General features: G+C 35.3%; 2 protein-coding genes across 4 annotated transcripts; both read right to left on the bottom strand.

The window, feature by feature from the left end:
- Window positions 1–1,773: 1,773 nt before the first annotated feature.
- On the bottom strand, window positions 1,774–13,721 carry LOC129899091 (polyadenylate-binding protein-interacting protein 4-like). 3 transcript variants are annotated; one of them, XM_055973895.1, is made up of 16 exons: window positions 13,464–13,721; window positions 9,823–9,920; window positions 9,538–9,725; window positions 9,327–9,473; window positions 9,039–9,172; window positions 8,617–8,807; window positions 6,693–6,870; window positions 6,353–6,586; window positions 5,616–5,734; window positions 5,389–5,458; window positions 5,238–5,271; window positions 4,105–4,424; window positions 3,805–3,945; window positions 2,779–2,868; window positions 2,612–2,674; window positions 1,774–2,171 (listed from the first exon to the last, which is right to left on the bottom strand). In XM_055973895.1, the coding sequence occupies exons 3-16, from the start codon at window positions 9,668–9,670 to the stop codon at window positions 2,151–2,153; spliced, it is 1,875 nt and encodes a 624-aa protein (XP_055829870.1). In that variant the 5' UTR covers window positions 9,671–9,725; window positions 9,823–9,920; window positions 13,464–13,721; the 3' UTR covers window positions 1,774–2,150. The 3 variants fall into 3 exon arrangements, with proteins under 3 accessions (XP_055829870.1, XP_055829869.1, XP_055829871.1); XM_055973894.1 differs by having other exon boundaries at window positions 9,842–9,920; window positions 13,464–13,720; XM_055973896.1 differs by having other exon boundaries at window positions 9,544–9,725; window positions 9,842–9,920; window positions 13,464–13,720.
- A 2,146-nt stretch (window positions 13,722–15,867) lies between these two features.
- LOC129900946 (phospholipid:diacylglycerol acyltransferase 1-like) lies at window positions 15,868–19,529 on the bottom strand. The gene is made up of 6 exons (XM_055976034.1): window positions 19,111–19,529; window positions 18,475–18,697; window positions 18,085–18,368; window positions 17,446–17,773; window positions 16,581–16,837; window positions 15,868–16,428 (listed from the first exon to the last, which is right to left on the bottom strand). Exons 1-6 carry the CDS (start codon window positions 19,527–19,529, stop codon window positions 15,948–15,950), a joined length of 1,992 nt encoding a protein of 663 aa, XP_055832009.1. The 3' UTR covers window positions 15,868–15,947.
- Between the last annotated feature and the right edge of the window lie 553 nt (window positions 19,530–20,082).

Genomic DNA, 20,082 nt, shown 5'->3' with positions numbered 1-20,082 from the left:
AATATTAAGTAAGTAACTTTTTAGCTTCACCATTATTAATATCTGCATAATTTTAATTGCAACCAAATGAACCATGGTTTTATTTTTTTTCGTCTATGGTCTTGGTTATTTAATTCATATATATTGGTTATGATTTGACATTTACTTATTTGAATTTCTCTATACCAATTTATTCGGTATTTTTCTCTTTTTGAGAATTAATTAACTAATCTTTTAAGTTAAATTAAATTATATCAACTAAATGTTCTAAAATTAAATTATATATTCAAAAATTATACAAAAGTACTATAAATTATAATTTTTCTCATGTTAATATAATAAAAAAATATAATTTAAAATATTAATCAAACTTTACATAGTTTAAATCTCAAAAAATAAAAAATGTCACATAATTGTGACGGGGGTAGTATGTCGAGATTTGATAGCTACACTCTTTTTTTCATGGACGTTGATACTTTATCAGGCAAAAGTGAAAGTCTCAATGAGAATAGAACAATTGATCACCTAAATTTTGAAGTTAGAACTTAAAACTTGAAAATTTGAGTTTTTGAGGTTGCTTTTAGACATATATTTTTTGATTATTTTTTTTTGAAGTTTTGTGAGTGAAAGTAAAATTTCTGTCAAAAAATGACTCATTAAAAATATTTAAAGATCAAATTTTGAAAATCGGATGAATATTATGATCAAACAAATATTTGAGAATAAAATTTTATTTGATTCAAAATTTATAACCAAATGCTTGCTTAAAACTAGAAGGAAAGTTTTTGAAATATAGTTTTATTGCTAGGGGATATGCTAACCATAGTTTTTTTTTTGTCTATTACCCTTCTATATGTTATGTACTATAGAGTACTCCAATATCGTAAATTATAATAAAAACAATCTTTCTTTAATCCTGTTTCCTACTTGTCTCATGATGGAGATAAAAAGGAAGTAATATCTCGTATGTCTAAGTATATACTTGGTTAAAATATATGCAATAGAAATATAGGATCTTTGTTGTATTCAAGATAATTTTTTTAGTGAAAAATTATTTTAAGTTTAAGTGCGATTCAATTAAGTGAATGAAAAAAGTTAATTATAGATAAAAAGATGTTAAAGGGACTTCGTACTTTTCAGATAAATCATCCTATATCTATATGTTCATCAAAACTATGCAAGAAAAGCAAACAATAAGATGGTAGTGGATAAAAATTTATTTGTGCTTGATGTTTACACTAAATCATACTGGTTTATCATAATTAAGTTAAAAAATTTAAAGTAAAAATATGTATTAATTAATATAATTTAACAATAAAAGTGTAAGGTTAAATACATATTTATTGAGTTGGTGTAAGTGTAAGGTTAAATACATATTTATTGAATTGGTGTAAACGCATTTTTACCGATTATAGCATATAAAAGTAGTGACACGCAGCAGTTTTCTTCCTTTTTTTCCTGCTACTTTGGCTTCCCTGGTCGCTCTTACCATCTCATCCAACAATAATATAACTGAAATAAGAGTCTCATTTATTTGCATTAAGCTCATATATATTAGTAACAGCATTCCCTAATCAATTATCAATATCCACACTCACTGAATTAGTAGAAAAATTATCCCAAATACTTGAGTAAAACGTACAAGTAGTCATCTATACTCATACAGTTAGATTTTAACTTGCAACAATATACCGAGTGCAATTCAACAAGTGGAGTTAAAGATGGAGGTGTGTAAGAAGTCTTTTGGGAATATTTTCCATGCCAATGAAAAATAAACTTGAAAAAAAAAAGGTGTAAATCGACTCTTCACATCTTTTTTGGTTTTAATTTCCACCAATAAGTAGCTAAAAGTCTACTAAATAGTATTGAAAAGAGAAACATACATTATGAGTACAGATCAAAGAGAAGAAATATCAACTGCAGTATACCAATGAAACATCACAGTTAACTTCACGAAAAACTGTAAATCTGAAAGCTTACAAATCTATGATTATGACAAATTCACAATCACTGATATCCCCAGTATAAGGAAGAGCTCTAATCAAATCATTGGAACCCCCCTTCATCAACCAGCTGAACTTCCTTCACCAATCCATGAAATTTAGAGTAAGGAATTATTTCCTACAGCATCAATCGGTTTAACCCACCACGCGATATGGTTTGCCAACTGCTTAGTACTCTCGTCGCATTTCCTATCATGTCTCAACAAAGCAACACTCAGTTTAAGCCACTAACAGACACACACACACACACACACACACACAGAGAGAGAGAGAGAGAGAGAGAGAGAGAGAGAGTTGACGCTTTTCACTAGTTTGTTATATGACCCCTAAGACTCTTGCTGAACTGTGGCTCTCTCTAAAAACAAGAGAGATATTCACATAATATTAGAAAACGCAAACTCTCAAGTACACGGTTCACTTATGCGAAAAAGGGGTTATTTGGCCAAACATATAAACAATCAATTTTATATGCATAATAATCAGAAATACTGTTATTGATGTATGAACCAGTCAACAGACTGGAGCACAGCTTAAGCGTTTGGCTGCTGTTACGTAAATTCATCATTATTTCGGTGTTACTGGAGTAACGATCAACAAAAATAAATGTAAAATGTCAAAAGATTTCTTACAGAGGGGTAACTCGGCATATAGACTACTTGCCGAGGGTGACCAATCATCATCTGCTGTCCGTACTGCATCAAAAGGAATAGAATTTTGAACGTTCTGAAACTCATTTCAATCATATGACAGAAGAATCAGTACACATATATGCTGATAACCCAAAAAACTGACAAACCTGTGGTCCAGTTGGATGGAAAAATTGTTGTGGTACAGGTGCCTGTGGATTAAACATAACAGGCTGATGTGCAGAAAATGATGGACCAACCTGCATCACATATATGATTAACAAACCTTCAATAATGCATTAAAATGTGAAAAAGGGGAAACAGGGAAATAGCACGTCTTTAGTTGAAACACCAACAAGTACAAGAAAAAAGATTTCACAAAGATGTGACAATAGCTTCAAAAGATTTGTGAACTTCACCGGCTATCTTCCAACAACATGAAAACAGTATGGCAGTTACAAGCAATTTCAGCTCCTCAACGCACTCCATAAATTGTAGTTCAAAGAGGAGCACAAAAGCAATAAGCTAATACATCTACAGCATTGCATCGCTTATGGTCACAGGTGCATGGACAAATTTGGAGGAAAATGGAAAAGAATCAAGGACGCCTACAGAACAAGTTCTCAGCTTTTTTGGTTTCTTTAAAACTATAGGCAGATCAAAAGAACAAATTTTCTCAATAACAACATACCCATTGTAACCCCACAAGTGAGGTCTGGGGAGAGTGGTATATTCAATACAACATTAATTAGACCCAATAAGAGAAGTACAATATTTTACCACAATTGACTGCAACAGCACATAGAGTTTTAGTTCCACCATGAAAAATGAGAACGAAGGGTAACCAATCAACAGCAGAAGATTACAAATGAAAGAATCCATATGTATTCCACCTCATGTAAATTAACATTCTTAGGAAAACACACTTGCAGATTTTACAAAGTGCCACCCAAAAATGGGTTACCGACAAACAAAATCTATAAATATTTCCACCAGCATGGCCAAATATTTCACTCAAAATAAAGCTGATAGATACTACACAAGTACATATCCAAACTATAACATAGGTAATACAGCTAATGAGTCAACCATGCTTTGACTTCCAAAGACAGACCAGGTAAAATTCATAGAGATTTTTTTTTCTGTCAAAACAAACTCCGCATATATTGACTATAAAATCTACAATCATCACTTACCCCAACAGGCATCCCATGCATATTTGGAACAGTAGCCACACCAGCTGGATAATAGAAGGAATTATCAGACATCGGAGAAGCGGGTCTCAAAGGTGATTGAGACACCATGAAACTCTTTGCATTAGGATTTAGTTTAAATTCCTGACAAAATATTCAACAGAAGCAGAATAGATAAACATGTAGATGATTAGCCAGGGGGAGGGGGGAATAGCATAACTCCAATTGAAACTATGGAAATTATTGCAGGATCATTGTTCTTTCATTTTGTTGAAAAAGGGAAGATTAAGAAACAGTTCTTGCCTTCGCATGTGGATTCAATGTGGATTTTTCTGACGAAAATGAATTTACAGAAGAGGTTCGTGATAATCCATTGTCAGCTGACGTTGAGGCAGCACCTATTCCATCAGAAGCGGATAGAACAGAACTACTAGGTCGTACACGAGAATTAGCAGATTGTGAAGCCCCTTGAATCTTGGAAGACACCGCACCCTCAAACTTCTCTCTAGAAGAACTTGTGATCTTATCCTGGTCCACTGGAAGAACATGCAATGCAGAGATGTCTGAAGACAATCTACCCCCATCAGAAGTTTCCATTTTCATTCTTGAAGAAAACTTTGAATCTGCAAGAGTAGAAACCTAAGGTCAACAGAAATAGATGTTGGAAGAAAGACATTGACATAGTTGAATTCGCACTGTCAAAAGCACAATCGTATCACAGACCAGGAGACAGCAATTACCGACATCAAGTAATTGTTATTGCAAAAGCATGACATATCTCATTCCTTGGTCACAAATTCAATCTCAATTTTCAGGATGCGAGTTGAATGTAGGCAAAATGTAATCACCCTATAATTTTACCATTTAATTGCACCAACACATTCTTCTCACCAAGAATTTCTGTAACTTCACTAAATCCTTTTTTTAAAAAGAAAATCTTTGTTGTCTTGAAGTTGCATTGATATCTTGTAAAATTTGGAAGACTTGTGGAAGAGAGAGAAAAGATTAACGCAGTGAGACGATAGATAGATGAGGAAGAAGAAGCCCGATTAGTTTTTTTTTTAATTTCTGGCAAGACCAAAAAGCCCTGGTAATTGATGTGTTTTTAAATGACTATTGAGGGTAACTTGGGTAAATCAAAAGTGGTTACAATGCAAACCTACTACATGACTTACTACCTTCATGTAGTAGGTTAGCAAGACCCTATATATATATATATGTTGGCCAAGATACAGTATATCTTTTTGCCTCATTCACAGAGACAGCCGACCTCAACTGTTTGGGACTGAGGTATGGTTGTTTTTACTGTAAATGAAAAATGCAAATATGTTGGCCAAGTGTCCACTATTTTCAACACAAGGGAAATAATTAAAAAATTCCATTCGTGGGAGTTCACATGACATATCTAACTACTCCAGCTCACAAGACATACTCACCTTCCAATACTGACGTTTGAGCAACTTCAGCTATCTACATGAAACAACAAACGCCAACCATAAGAAAGTTCTCCGAGAAAAAGTACCCAAAACATTAATAATAAGTTAAAATGAAAACACTAAGCATCATGGAAGTCAGAGATTAGCTAACCATTTGATTTCTCGTATCCTCTTTATTGCAACTTGCTCCAGCATGCTCACTAAACAGGGTTTTGAGTCCCCTAAAAAGATAATTTCAGTTAGAGAGACGATAAATGAGATTACTAACAAGGCTAACATTATCTTTTAAAACTACAAGTCGTGGAACCAGAAAATAGACTTAACAGCCTAAGGGAATAAAAAGTATCACCGTGGTAGAAAGGAATGATCATAGCAAACCTGTTTATGATAGAACCATCTTTAGCGACAACTTCAGCTGATGACCGTTTCGCATGATCATCATAACAAGTCTGGTAGACATCCCTGCTGGTACTTAGCTGGGAAGATTGCACTTCATCCTACGGGCAAGATAGGCATAGAAATACTAAAACACGTCATATAATTAGCTTATATTTATCATAGTCGAGTACACAGAAGTTAAAGTATTGTTTATAGGCTCTTAAACCACATGATTCACTCTGAAAGCGCTTGGTCTAACAACAACATACCCAGTGAAATCCCACTGAGTGGGGTCTGGGGAGGTTAGAGTGTACACAGACCTTACCAATACCTCGAGGAGGTAGAGAGGCTGTTTTCGATAGACACTCGGCTCAGGTGCATCAAACTCAAGTACAAGAAAGAAAAAACAGTGAAGAAGCATAGCCGTTAATAAGCAAAGCAGTGTAGCTGAAAGTGCTTAGTCTAAGACATGGATAGCTGTCAAATTCACCAGCAATAGTAGACAATAACCAATTAAAAATACTTTCCAACTAGCTTGAGATATTTGACTATTATGACAATATCTTCCTCTGTCATCCATATGTTAAGTTAATGCCTTGGATTTCATAATAAGAAATTACAAGTTACACGAACTGTGAAACAGAACCCACAATCATTCATAGAAGGAAAAAGCCCCAGTACCGCACAACAAAACAATTCTTAGACAGACTAATGAATGTGGGTAAACAAACGTATACCATGGAGGAAGATCTTGATGAAACTTGTGCACCATCATTCATCTTCCTTCTGGTCATGTCAGTAGATGACTTGCCCATAGCACTAGATATACCTTGAAATGTCTCATCATTACGTGAATCCAATAATATGTCCTCACAGTCATCATAGCCGCTATCATCAACCTCTCTAACAACTGCAGAAAATCTGGTTTCCTCGTCAACTTCTAGGTTCTCATGAAGTTGAATCCCTCTCTCCTATGAAAAATAAATTCCAAGCAATGCAACTAAAATTAGAGCGAAAGAAGCAGAGTAAAAACACTTAGAAACAAAGAGTTCTGTATAAAGGGAGCAATTACCCCACCTCTGCTAGATGAAGATCACGTGTATCCTCACCCTCAATTTCTCTAGCTATTCTTAGAGCTTCTTTTTCCAACTCACTCATCTGAGGACCTCTCTCAAGCTTTGTCGTATAAAGGTCCTCATCAAATGTGCTTTTTACTCCAAACAGTGTTTCATTGGCTTGAAACTGATCCCAGCCCCTGAAAAACACGCACATTGTAAAGATTGAAGCAACTATAAAGAAGATATCAATATATTACTAGTATAGACATGCAAAAAGATTAAAATTAGCATAAGTATAACAACATTGGACAAAGAGAGTCTAGCAGTTACTAATAACTGGACGATACAATAATGAAGAACACCATTCTATGCATTCACCTTGCATTGACATAGAGCAGAAAGGGACATTGGCAATGTAATTGAGTGAAACTCATTTTGTAAAGGGGCATTCGTCCTGAATTAAAATACAATAATGTGCTATAACAAGTAGATGTGATCTTCAGAGCAGGGAATCACACCTTTTTCCTCCTTTTGATGATTACCCACATCAAAATTAAAAAAGGAGCTACAGGAGGAATTAACCCTTTTATTGTACTTTGAAGACAGTTGAAAACCTCTATGATTCAGTAGCAATATAATAATTAAACCAGAGGAACTTTTCCAGTGCTATATCTGGCGGAATCCAACTCAATGTCTATCTTCAGAAAAAGCTCAATTCATATTTACTTAGCTTTAGAGAAGAAGCGTTGCCTATAAAAGGAAGAACTTCACAAACAACACTTCCACGACAAAGGAGGAATATGTTTTGGATAGGATAAAGACACTGAGACAGATAGAAAGGAGGAATGTGTTCCGAATATGTAGGAAGTATGCATGAGAGGGACGGGATCAAGAAAATAATTACTGCCTCAATCCCAAGATGGAAGGAGGCAACACACATTCTCACTATCCATATCACTCCATTTAGACCCATTTCATTCGAATATTAAGCAACTTGGGGTTCCATACACAAGAATTTTTAATTCCTACTAACATAAATCTCTAAGAGGACCAAAGAGACCCGTAAAGACATTGGACCTAATGTAAGTATAGCGTCAAGACTAAGCCTTAATATCACTAGCTTGTGTTGCCTATAAGGAACTTTTTTTCCTATTCTTCCAGTTTCTCTGCTAGATATGCATGGATTACTAGAGAACATAGCCTTTTATGAATGTGATGCTCAAGAACAACTAACATAACCATCCCACTAGAAGTATCACAAGAGTTCTTTTCTTTAACCACAGTAATACTCTGTTTCAACAAGAACATAGGATAATAATTCTATAAGAAGTTGATAATGACATAATGTAAGCTCAGAATTTTTCTCCTGTTAATTTCACCATGGACTAAAAGTGGCAGTTACTACTTAAACCCATGTCTGCTAATTAAGTTAAATAAAAGTGACCAATTACGTAATTATAAATTGATATAAGTACAGTATTAGCATTTTTTTTAATCGTATACTCGGGGGTAAAGATAGGTCAATGGGTACGGGTGTTAAGATACAATCAAGAAATGTATATTATGATATTTATAAGTATATATTTTGTCAATTAATTGAAGTTATTAAATTAGAGCTTAGAATAATTAAATTCTTTGTAAACACTTGTTTTTTATACATAAGTTATATCATTTAATACCAAAGTGTTCTAGTGCTTTATGTGAATATATTTCTATGGCACAAACCGAAAACAAAACCAAATAGCTAATCAACCTATACTTCTTGGCCATACATTTATTCAAAGCACCCGAGTTAGGTTGATCAAATCTAGAGTGGATCAATCACCCACACTCAAATCGTGTCAGATCGACAGTGGTACGTCAAGGATTTGAAGGATCCCCGCAATACAGACTACAGATATCTAAAACATAAACAATCAAAGGAAATGATGTGAACTAGCAACCTATTCCAATGGCCATCAAATATATTGTCCAGTTCAGGACATTCAGGAGCATCATCATCAGGTAGCCAGCGTTCCAACTCCCGCTCTACCTCAATATGCCGAGATTGTGAAATACATGAATCTGTCAAAAGTTCCTGCTGCTGTTCCAGCATGAATTCTGTTCTGAAGCCATCTAAAGTTGTAGGCACACCCTACTCCAAAGCAATAGAGTATCATTATTACAACTAAAACTAGATGAAAATCACAACAATTTGAGTCAAAAATTGATTTGAAATGATATATAAAGGTCTTCCATGAAAGGCCATCGCCATCATATACTGTGATCTGATTTGCTTGGTTGATTATTTAAAGTGTTGTCATTGTTGAGATCAGACAGTGCATAAAGTAATTGCTGGAAAGAATTATAGTAGTTGCACACAAACCTTTGCTGTAACTTGTACAAACTCTTTACCCGGTATTATCAAAGTCTTTGATGGAGACTTGCTAAAAGTTTCAGAAGTATTCTTCATCCCCTCAGAACTATCTTTTATCAACTGCGCCATTTTCAGAATGATACCTGTGCCAAGTGAAGGGAAGAAGCCAATATTAAATATAAAATAGTTGAACATATGCCAAAACAATGTTTAGAGTCTTCAATTAATACCCAAAGACCTTCAGTCTTTCTTTTTTTAATCAAGGACCTGCAGTCTAAGTTAACTTTTCTAACATACCAAAATCTTTTTCAGGGTTTGTCGCATGAAGTATCCCTGAAAACACTGATCCGTCCATCACTTGTACTTCCACTTGATGTCCAACAAGACAGGTACTTAAATAAACTAGTCGATCACGTGACAGGCTTTGATATGCTCCCCCTTTACCTGGAACACTTGCAATTAGAACTACGGAAGAAATCAAAGACAATCGTAAGTCAGTGGCTCCCACCTACACCTGTAAATTGTCGAGAAGTAGTTTTTCCAGATTGCACTTTATTCTCCAACTTAGTACCCATTTCTCTATCAACTTTACGACGGTCATATCCATTGGCAGAAGGCCTTGGCTGCACGGGTTGCTGCATCTTCCTAAGAAATGTGTTAATTTATAGGCGTGATGCAGTTCAGCTCAGGTTCAGTCTATACACAGCAGAAGACAGCACAATAAGCAAATAACCGTAACTGCTAAAGATTGAAATTTGAATGAAGCATCTTTTTTGCAAGCATGACAAAGTACCAAACTGCACAGTACACACCAAGGTGACACTAAGTCAGTAGACCTGGATCTTCCACACCAAGGCGACACTAAGTCAGTAGACCGGGATCTTCCACTAGCTGGAACACAAAAACCAGGAATAAGAATTATATAACACAAAACATAATGCATCTTTTGAACAATAACTAGGCATTAAGGCACTTTATTGAACTGTGATTAACAAGAAACAAAGTAAAATAAAAGGCAGTGTCCTCTGCAATGCAAGGTGAGAATTGAATGTTAATAGATGCAGGACATTAATTTCTCTTATGACAAATAGAGGGTTTCAGCAATTGTTTTGCAATTTTAGCATTGGTTCAGGTATTGGAATAGTAGGTTCTTTTATATGTAATACAGGCCCAAAAGGATTGGGCTCCTTAATAGACTTCAGTCGTTGCTTGCCAAGCCAAAATTATTACCCCATTGTTGACCCTAACTCATTACACATGGCCCTAGATACCTCACCATCAGATTTGAAATTCAAAAAACTTCTAGCATGTCTCCTCGAAATCCCCTCAGAGGTCCATTTTTTCACCAAAAATTCCAGTGATAATATCCTTTCCAGAACAGTGAGCCTTTGCGTCTGACAAACTGTAGTGCTTTCCAACCCAAATGCGTATATTGTACTCGAACTCTCCAGAATCCACTGAGATGGTCCCCGGAATACAATTAAGAGGCTTGTGACAAGAATTCAAGCCCATTTTAGGTAGCCTCCTCTTCAAAATAGTTTCCTCTTCTATTTTCAATGAACCACACATTTTCACTATGTTGCTCGGACTCTACAAAAAAGTCTACTGGTGCGCATCGGATTCTCAAAAAGTAGTGCATTTTTGGAGAATCTGACACAGGTGCGGCATCGAAAGTGAAGAATCTGCGCAACTTAGCATTTTCACCAATTTCTCTGAAAGTATCCTGATTCCATACGGTAGAAGCATACCCAATAACATAATCAGAGGCGGACCCACGTGGAGCAGTGGGATGGCATGTGCACCGCTTAACTTTAGAATATTGTTTTTTTATATATGTATATACCTTAAGAAAGGATGATATATTTAACTATGCACCCTAAAACACAAAACTTATTGGGGTGCACTGGTCTAACACACAACATAGTCTTGATCTTTCGCGCGACATCGTGGGTTCGAATCCAAACAGCTGCAGCTGCGACCCCTTCTATTTTTTTGCCTTCAAATTTTGTTTTTGTCACCTCGTCCGACCCCGCCCCTTTTTCATTTAATTAAAAAATTAAAAGCCCTAGCTTCCCTTTCTTCCACGCTATAACAGTTCTACAAAACAATTTTCCCAAAATTTCAAACTTCAGTCCAAACACCAAACAACGACAGCTTTATTCATCAGCGTCCCAATCATTGACAGTTTTCAGAATATGAAAGTGTGATGTCAAATATGAATGGATGATCTACTTTTGTTATAATAGTACTAAATTAATGAGATTCGATGATTTTGAAGTTTCTACTTTGCTCATAATTTATAACAAGTTTTAAGAGAGTTGTACCCTAAACTTTGTAGCTAGTAATTGACATGACTATGTTAAAAATGGCGGTGCCACCCTCATCTTTAAATCCTGGGTTCGCCTCTGAACCTAATCTAACACCATTTTGGTATATTGTTGTCTGAGACGAATCCCGACATTTGTGACCACCGGTCCAGCCTGAGTTCCATGTTTTTCCATCTTCATATTCTTTTGATTTACCGAGATTCCTCGTCCGATGGTAATTCGAGGACCTGAGCCCCACCCCCCACCCCCCGAAAACCTTCCAAATGTTGTGAACACCCTCGAATCTACCCAACAAAGCAATTTTGAAGGAACTCCCTCTTTTGTTCAATGAGTTTGTTGTCCAACAGTGATTTTAGGCTCCAACTAGTTCCTATCCTTCAGCCCCATTTCACTTTCAGAACATCTAGAGTTTTCACTGTCCCTGCATAGCACTGTGGTTCCTTTCCCTTTAGTAATCTGGCTTTCTCTACAACTTTTTGTATTTTTCAAGCTATATCGACCCAGGATGTGTCATAGGAAAATCCCAGGATGATAATGTTGCTTCTGTTTTGCACAGATAGCCACAAATCTTCCATGCAATTAAAATACTGAGTTACAGAAAACTCATAGAGTTGGTCCAACTGATTCACTCTCCTGAATATATTCCCAGATCCTTCTGATGCAGCAATTATCTTTACGCATACCCATATAACATATTAGAACTCGTCTGCTGATTGTCTACTGCCTTACAAGGTTTCTTCTTCTCTCTACCCTTACCATATGTTGTAGGATGGAGCATATTTGATGAGATCAAAGGACTTAGAGTAGGCAACGAAAAATAACTTTCTTGATATTTGATGGATTAAGTTCCAAACAATCACCCTAATGAAATGATTGGAAATAAACATAACCTCGGACCAACAAGAGCCTAGTTCCAGTTGACAGAAAACCCAGTCTACCAGGAAAAGCCAAGAGTTAAAACACTTGAGAAACTGTTTTTTTAAAATTGGAGTCCGATGAAGTGAGCTCTTACAAATCTCTTTACTGGCAGGGTTCTGTGAAAATGACTTTAAGCTCAAGCTCAGAGTAGTATTTTCCTTTAATCAAGTAAGATTTTCATTAATAAGCCCAACATCAGAGACTTGGTGAAGGAACAATTGTGAACTAGATAATAAAACCCTCAGCTGCTATTAAGCTTTTAAATGATCAAATGTTGAACATTAGAAAGTTGTAAGGGCAGTAGGTAGCGGAGTGTTATGGTACTTTTAGGTGGGAGAGGCAGGGGGTTAGTCTCCTCTTCTCATCTTCCCTTCATTCAGTTGTATTATTTAATATTCACATAGTATCTTATTCTTCATTTTTACTACTACCTATTGCTTCATTTGCTTAGTTTATCTTGCTATTTTGTTGTCGTTATTTTGCTTTAATTACTCTTCTTTTGGGCCGGGGTCTTTCGGAAACAATCTCTCAAGAAAAAGGGAAGCCCAACTACCAGAACCTTGACAAACAAACTAAGAGTAACCAAGAAACGACCTGCAGTGAATCCATTTTCCCTTCATTGGAAAGTTAAGCTCAACATCTTCTGCCCAACACGCAATTGATATTTTTCTTCTCACTTTCCTTCTTTTTCTGTACTATACATAATCATACCAAGTTATAGGTGGAGTCTACAGGTACCTATTAACCATTGTGATTTGTGAGTTAACATACAGCAACAACTCCCATCCTAATTAGTTGGGTCGGCAATCTTTATATCCATTCCACTATATTTAGGTTCATTTCATGATTTTAGAAACTCAAAACTTGAAACAACAAGAAACAAACAAACGATTTGGCACAAAGAGCACGTATAATCAAGAATAACTGCATTCTCCATAGAAAGGATCTTCTCTAAAGCACCCAACTTTCCAAACAAGACAATCAACGGAGTAGGAGCCAATCCAAAATCACAGCTTTTGCAGCTGCTTCACAGAATCACAAGTAATTAATTGAAATCCCAGCTTCAAAACGAAAAAAGAACAACTTTTTTGTTCAGAGCTCCATTCAGAAACCCTAGACCCATATTCTTGTGCGATTCAAACTACATGATCCATCAATAAACAAAGTAGATAAGAAAGGCGATACTTACAAAGAGAGAGAGAATGTGGCGATCGTAGCAAAGAGAAACTGAAATTGATTATCAGAAACGACACCTCTGTATATGTGTCAACGGAATTGAAAGGGTGAAGTCTTGCGCGTCATCCGCCACCGAGAAACTGAAATTGCCCCGAATTGCTCAAAATGGATTATCACACACAGTCCATTATGATTGCCTGTTTAGACATCTTGTCTGTATCAATGTTTACGATAACAACAAACACACAGTAAAAATGAGATTCGAAGGGAATACAATGTAAAAATCAAAGACTTTCGATTTCAATAATTCAAAATAGTAATAAAAAAATAAGATAGCAAATAGTAAAATAATGCGGAGTATACATACAAAGATATTTATGTTTATGTTTATGTAGAAGAAAGAAATACAATAATAAATCCTTTTATTGATGATTAGAATTAGGCATGTAATAGTAATATAGGGATAACTAGTGCTATTCACATAAAATTTATTATTGTTAATACATTATTTGGATTTTATTTTTCTTCTTGCATGACAAACATTTTTGTAAGCTATGCAGAAATTTATATGTTATTGTAAATAAAATAAAAATACATTGATTAGGAGTAGTAATAAACATACTAAAACAACGTTTATATGATCCAACTAAAAATGACAAAAACTGTCACTTAGAACTTAAAAATTGACATTTTAAAGTACGTATTTACATGACATAATATTCCTTCCCTTAATAATTTCATTAAATAAACCAGACATAAAAATTGGCATGTCCCCTTAATTCCTTCTTTGTGTATGCAAAACTTACTCAGTAGTACTGTTATTATTTTTAAATTCAACAGATAGTAGATAGTAGTGTTAATTGAACACTTTCTAGTTGATGTGGATCTAAGCTCATAATTAAATTGATTTTCCTGTTACATTTAATATCATTTATGTGGATCTAATAAAATTTAACTTGCGTTAAATAGTATAATGAGATTTTATTCTATAAATGAAATTTAACTTATTATAGAAGGTTGTTTGCTTCATTTTTCAAGTTATTAATCTACCTATTATACATAACTATCTGTACTTATATTTTAATTGGTCCTATGTGTACTAAAACAATCTATTACACTTGCAAAGTCGAACACTTTCTAATATACCTATTTGACAAAGAATCCAATGAGCTTCACAGATTCCTTTTTGTGATGTTTTTCAAACTACTGATGTCAAACACAACCATCTGATTCACACATCCCGTCAGACCTCCTCTCGCTTTCTTTTTTGTGATCGTGGTGTTTGGATCAGCTTTCACATACCTTCATTAATTTTACATGATATTTATTGTCTCTCTTTAACAATATGTATCAGGTAACTCTGTCCATAAAGACTAGGACAGATAAAAAGAATCACCTAGTACTTTTATCTCCTCTGAAATTTGAACTTGAGACCTCATGACTCTCAGTCACTTAATTGACCATTAGATCACACCCTCCGATGTCAGACCTCCTTTCTGTCCAATCATTTTTCATAGGCCATTTCTTTTTCAATTTTCCCCTTCCAGCTGTTACTTGTGAACTCTATACAAAAAAAAAATAGTTGGGTGCACTAAATTTCTCTATGCTTGAAGTTCAGAAAAGGATCAAACCACAAGGATCACGGCCTTATTATGTATTTCTACAAGAGATTGTATGTAAATAAATCACAAGTGACATGAAAAAAAGCTAAGGAAAGAACTTACATGATTTAAACCATTATTGCAAATGAGCAGTACCTAAATTATTAAGGCTGAGACCATAGGGTCACAAGAACATAAAGAACTGAGGTTCACATCTCAATGGAAATGGGCAATTTTTACATCTTCAACCATAAGACCTTAGAGACCGGTGGTAAACAAGCTGGCTTTTTATAATAATTACAGTAAGACCTTCCTACCTCAAATGAGAAAGCCTTTTAATCTGGTAATAACTGCCAATTTCTATTGCTTTTAATCATAACTTTTGACACACTCCACTATAAGTACATTCAACACAACTACATAATCCAAGAACACATTCCAAATGCAAAATATTTGAAAAAACTACGTTGGTACAATATAAATTATATCCTTAATTGTTCCTGATTTGGGCAACAAACTCCAACTTTGACATGTCACACCGCGAATTGCACAAAGCATCCTGCATTCTAACTGGGATCCATTTAATCGTCTACTTAGTCAGATAAAAGAAAGTGATGTCTAAGCTCTCCAAATGTCAGTGGTAGATCCAAAAAATCCATGATTTTGACATGATTCCACTCGCCAAGTGATGTAATTGACAGGAAGGTTTTCTGTGGCTTACAGATGAACGCATATCAGCATATCACTTCGTGATTATACATGAAGCGGACATCTTGACATGATGAAACTTAAAGACATAAAAATGATCACCATCACCATGACGTAAATATGAAAGTGATATTCTAACCGTTGAATCAAGTCACCATATAAGAGAAGGCTGTGCACTCAGTGTTTCCCTAAAGACGTAAATTAATCTTCTCAGACCACTTGAAGATATCCGAGTGAACTTGATCACCTCCCAAGTCTTTGCCTGTTGCACCAGCTGCAACTCTCATAATATCTTCAATCAAAGCAAAATTTCCCATTATATCAACATGGGCTCCACTCTGTGTACCACGACCCTCAAAAAGGTTAGCGGGAGGAGCATGATCATACTCCCTTATGTAATTTTTTATTCCAGAAGGATTAAATCTGGTTTTTCCACGCCATCCTTTTGCACACATGAAGCCTGCACTTAAAATAGGCACTGTCTCATCGCCATCAACAGTGAAAACACCATTCTTCAAACAACCTTCATTCCCTTCATCAGCTGAAGTTTCAATCTGGAATGGAATATGACATTGTGCTATTGGTGTCTGCCCGTAAACATATGCTCTTTCAGTTGGAATGCCAACTCCATACATTGAATAAATCTCCATGTCAGGAGCATTAGGTAACCTGCAGGGTTAATAAGGTACAAATAAAATGAAGCCGAGAAAATAGAGATCTTTAAAAATCATTTTCTACTCGTAGACTATAACAAGAGGCATCCTTTGTACATAGACAACAACTAAAATAGTCGGAGACAAAGTTCAAATGGAAGTACTCACTTTGTTTCCAATGGATTTGACCAGTATTTGTAGTGTGAATACATTGGATCGTCCAAATTTTCAGCTATCCCATATGAAAAATGAGCTCCTCCACGAGCCATCATCTTTGGAGCAACAAAGTGGAGTAAATCCAAGATATCTCCAGCTGTATAGACCTTATATTCTTCCACAGCTTTTATACCAGCAACACCCATGTCATAGTACTCAGTCCACACATCACATGTGTTATTTGCAATATTAGTTCCCTTCACTGCACCCTGCATGTAAACAAACCCAGTTACTTCCAGACAACAAGAAGTGAGTGGGAAAGAGATAATTTCACAAAGCTTATAAGTAAAAAAAATTAAGGCATAAATTGACATGTCAAAAATATTAAAACTTGGTATAATAAGCTTAGAATTCCAAACTATGGAAGGACATAGATTGTGACATCACATATTATTTAGTTAAATCTTATACGGTACTACTGAATTAATGTTCATCTTATATTTGTTTCGGTTGAATAGTTGTAGTTGTTCTTTTTTATTTGTGTTTCTTTGATTTGTAAGGATCAAAATGTTAGATGACAGGTCTACCAAAGCTATGCCTAACAAATGTCTTTCTCAAGCATAAAAATTAGATATCATAAAGGAACAAGAAGAAGAAGTTCCTGTCTAAGTGCTAATTCGCTTACATATAATAAATTTATTGATGATCTTTCATGTTTATGAGCCTTAAAAGTTCTAATTTGTAAGGTGTCCTTAAAATTATCATCCATAATCTTCAAATAAACCATAATATAGTCAATGTTGAAACAAATAGAAGAAAGCATAGAAATATGTATAGAACGAAAAGTAAGGAGCATTTGGTTTCTGATTAGCATTACTCTGAAGTCAATCCTCGTAATATCTGATGAATGTTTCTGTGCTGCATCCTTTCCAAATGCTATCATCCTTCCATAATTAACATGTTTTCCTTTAGTTTCTATAGGTTGATTGTTCTGATTGCTTGACATCTGACTAGTCTTGTCTCTTAACTTTCTTTTGCGAGGAGAATAGCCTTCTTCTGGAGACCAGTCAAGACCACCCCAGATCGTCTCTCCTCCCTTTGGTATCATTGACATGGTTGAATCCCAAGTCCGCAGCATCTTCATTAAATGTGGTAGTGTTTGAATACGAAATAAATCCTTGTCCATAACAACTGATGCTTTACTCCTGAAAATTTAGGTACTAGTGAACAAGAAGACTACTAACGAAGAAGGAACAGATTACATGCGGAAGCACTCAAGGACTTGAATTTTTCATGAATACCTACTTAAAATCATTTTGTACATAACATTTAGTGTTAAAAAAATAAAAGGCTATTAAAATGTATCTTTCAGAACATCAACGATTCATATTGAGAAGTTGAGGAAAAAGAAAATAAGGATGTAGACCACATGTTTAAATGCAGTTACTCACACGTCAAAGCACCAGCAGATACTCAAATCTAGCTAGCTCAAGAAGCATATATGAATCAATTTTACCTTGCAATGGCGACATCTCGCGCTTCAGCTGAGAAAAGTGCAGCTAATGCTTTAGGAACACCTAGAAACGGCGCACCAATATTCATCACTGCTTTAATATGTTTGGCACACCAATCAGGACCACCCCCACCACCCATTGGAGCTGGTGCCTCCACCCACTTCATGAAATGCAAAAAGTAAATAGCCCCCATAGAATGTGGAACAATTACTGCCTTATTGCCTCCATTAGTTGTAACCATCAGTTCTATATTGCTTTTTATCTGGCTTAGCGTCTGGTCACGCACCTGATGAAATGAATTGACCATTATCATTACAACTTTTTTAAGTCTGATTAAGAAAACAACAAAGGTCAAGCAAAATGACAACCCCAAATAAAAGTGAAATTCATGCCTCAGTATTCTGAATTGAAAGCCTCCAATCATATGCAGCCATATACATCGTTTTCTCCTCATATCCTATTCGCGCTAAATTAGCAATCAAAACTGCCCATACAAAATATCCTGGTGCAAAGTAATCTGCAGCAACAAGTCCAGCAACTGGTCTAACCCGAATTCCCGGAGGATCCAACCCAGATTCATTGTCCAATGACATGTGTTCCGCCCAACAAAATGGTCTGTTGCCATCACACAAAAAAATGATCATTAAAATAAACTTCTTCTTTTTTGCAAGCATTACGCAGATAACCATATACTAGCTATTCAGTGGCAAATTTTAGAGCACAACTCATTTCCTGTATATATATTTAGAAATTTATCAAATATCTATAAATATTTAACGGTAAGGCTATTTATTTTGAGATAGCCCTAGGAACCCCATATCCTGTATCTCATCTCATACTATTGATACCAATGAAGTGAATGACCCTGCATCAATCGATGAAAACAGACCGGGTTCATCTGAACCAAATACTTAGCATAAATTTAAAGTTATTATAATTGTAACAAATAGTAAGTGCAATTGGTTCAATACTAAAAACTTTATAGATTGAACCCATAAAATTCAAAAAATTCAGGATTTGTGTTTGACCTTTTATACACTTCTCCAAAAGTGCCACCCCATAGCCGCTTCCGAAACAATCCTTCAGCACACTGATGTCCCTCCCATAGCTCAAGGCCACAAGTAACAATACCAGGTACAAAAACGACTGGATGTTTAACCTTTAGCCCTTCATTTCGTAGCTTGATCCCCGGAGGATCAGCTACTGGCCCATTAATCGCCTCTGTTACGTACTGTGGGAACGACGCTGGCATAGCATTGTACGAAAATAATAAAATCCACCAGACAGTACAAATGTATCCCACGAACCAACAACAACTATCGATACATGACCATTTCTGCTTCGTTAAAATCTTCGTCTTAATTTTCTTATCATCATCGTCGTCAACTACTTCAAGCGGAGGAATTTCATTTTGATGAGGTGCTTTTCTTCTTCTAATTAATTCCATTCTTAAAATTCACATAAAACAAATTAATAGTATTATTTTGTTTGAGATGATGGATACAAGTATGTTATGTGTAATAGCTTCCTATAATGGTGGATCAAGATTTTAGATTAGTGGAGGGAAAAATAACACTTGTGCTTAATTAATTACTACTGCTGCTATTTTTTATTTCTCCAAGGTTTGCTCTTAAAATTTTGGATGCCAAATCCGCATAACAAAGGAATTATAGAAGGAATTAGATGATTCATGTGAACCAAACTAAAACATTATGGAGTTTCATTGAAAATGTTTTACGACCAATTCTATGGAGGGCTAGTTTCAAATACATATAATAAAGTAATTAGTTTATGATAAATATGACTATGTTTTATTTACATAAAAAATAGATAAAAGTTATACATGACTATCAATATAGTTTGCCAACAGTCATTGAGAGTAAACACTTACTATACAATATAGCTTGCCAACAGTCATTGAGAGTAAACACTGACTATACAATATAGCTTGCCAACAGTCATTGAGAGTAAACACTGACTATACAATATAGCTTACATAT

This window comes from Solanum dulcamara, chromosome 8 (assembly GCF_947179165.1).
Source record: "Solanum dulcamara chromosome 8, daSolDulc1.2, whole genome shotgun sequence".
NCBI lineage: Eukaryota > Viridiplantae > Streptophyta > Magnoliopsida > Solanales > Solanaceae > Solanum > Solanum dulcamara.
The sequence above is the reverse complement of the archived record's forward strand: the minus strand, read 5'-3'. Positions and strand labels throughout refer to the sequence as shown.

Excerpts from the sequence above, each read along its gene's own strand:
- LOC129900946 (XM_055976034.1), bottom strand. The coding sequence starts at position 19,529 with ATGGAATTAATTAGAAGAAGAAAAGCACCTCATCAAAATGAAATTCCT. Across the intron at positions 18,369-18,474 it reads TTTCAATTCAGAATACTGAG|GTGCGTGACCAGACGCTAAG; the intron begins GCATGAATTTCA and ends TCATTTCATCAG. Across the intron at positions 17,774-18,084 it reads CGAGATGTCGCCATTGCAAG|GAGTAAAGCATCAGTTGTTA; the intron begins GTAAAATTGATT and ends CTAAATTTTCAG.
- LOC129899091 (XM_055973895.1), bottom strand. The coding sequence starts at position 9,670 with ATGCAGCAACCCGTGCAGCCAAGGCCTTCTGCCAATGGATATGACCGT. Across the intron at positions 9,173-9,326 it reads AAACCCTGAAAAAGATTTTG|GTATCATTCTGAAAATGGCG; the intron begins GTATGTTAGAAA and ends CACTTGGCACAG. Across the intron at positions 5,272-5,388 it reads AGGATACGAGAAATCAAATG|ATAGCTGAAGTTGCTCAAAC; the intron begins GTTAGCTAATCT and ends TGTTTCATGTAG.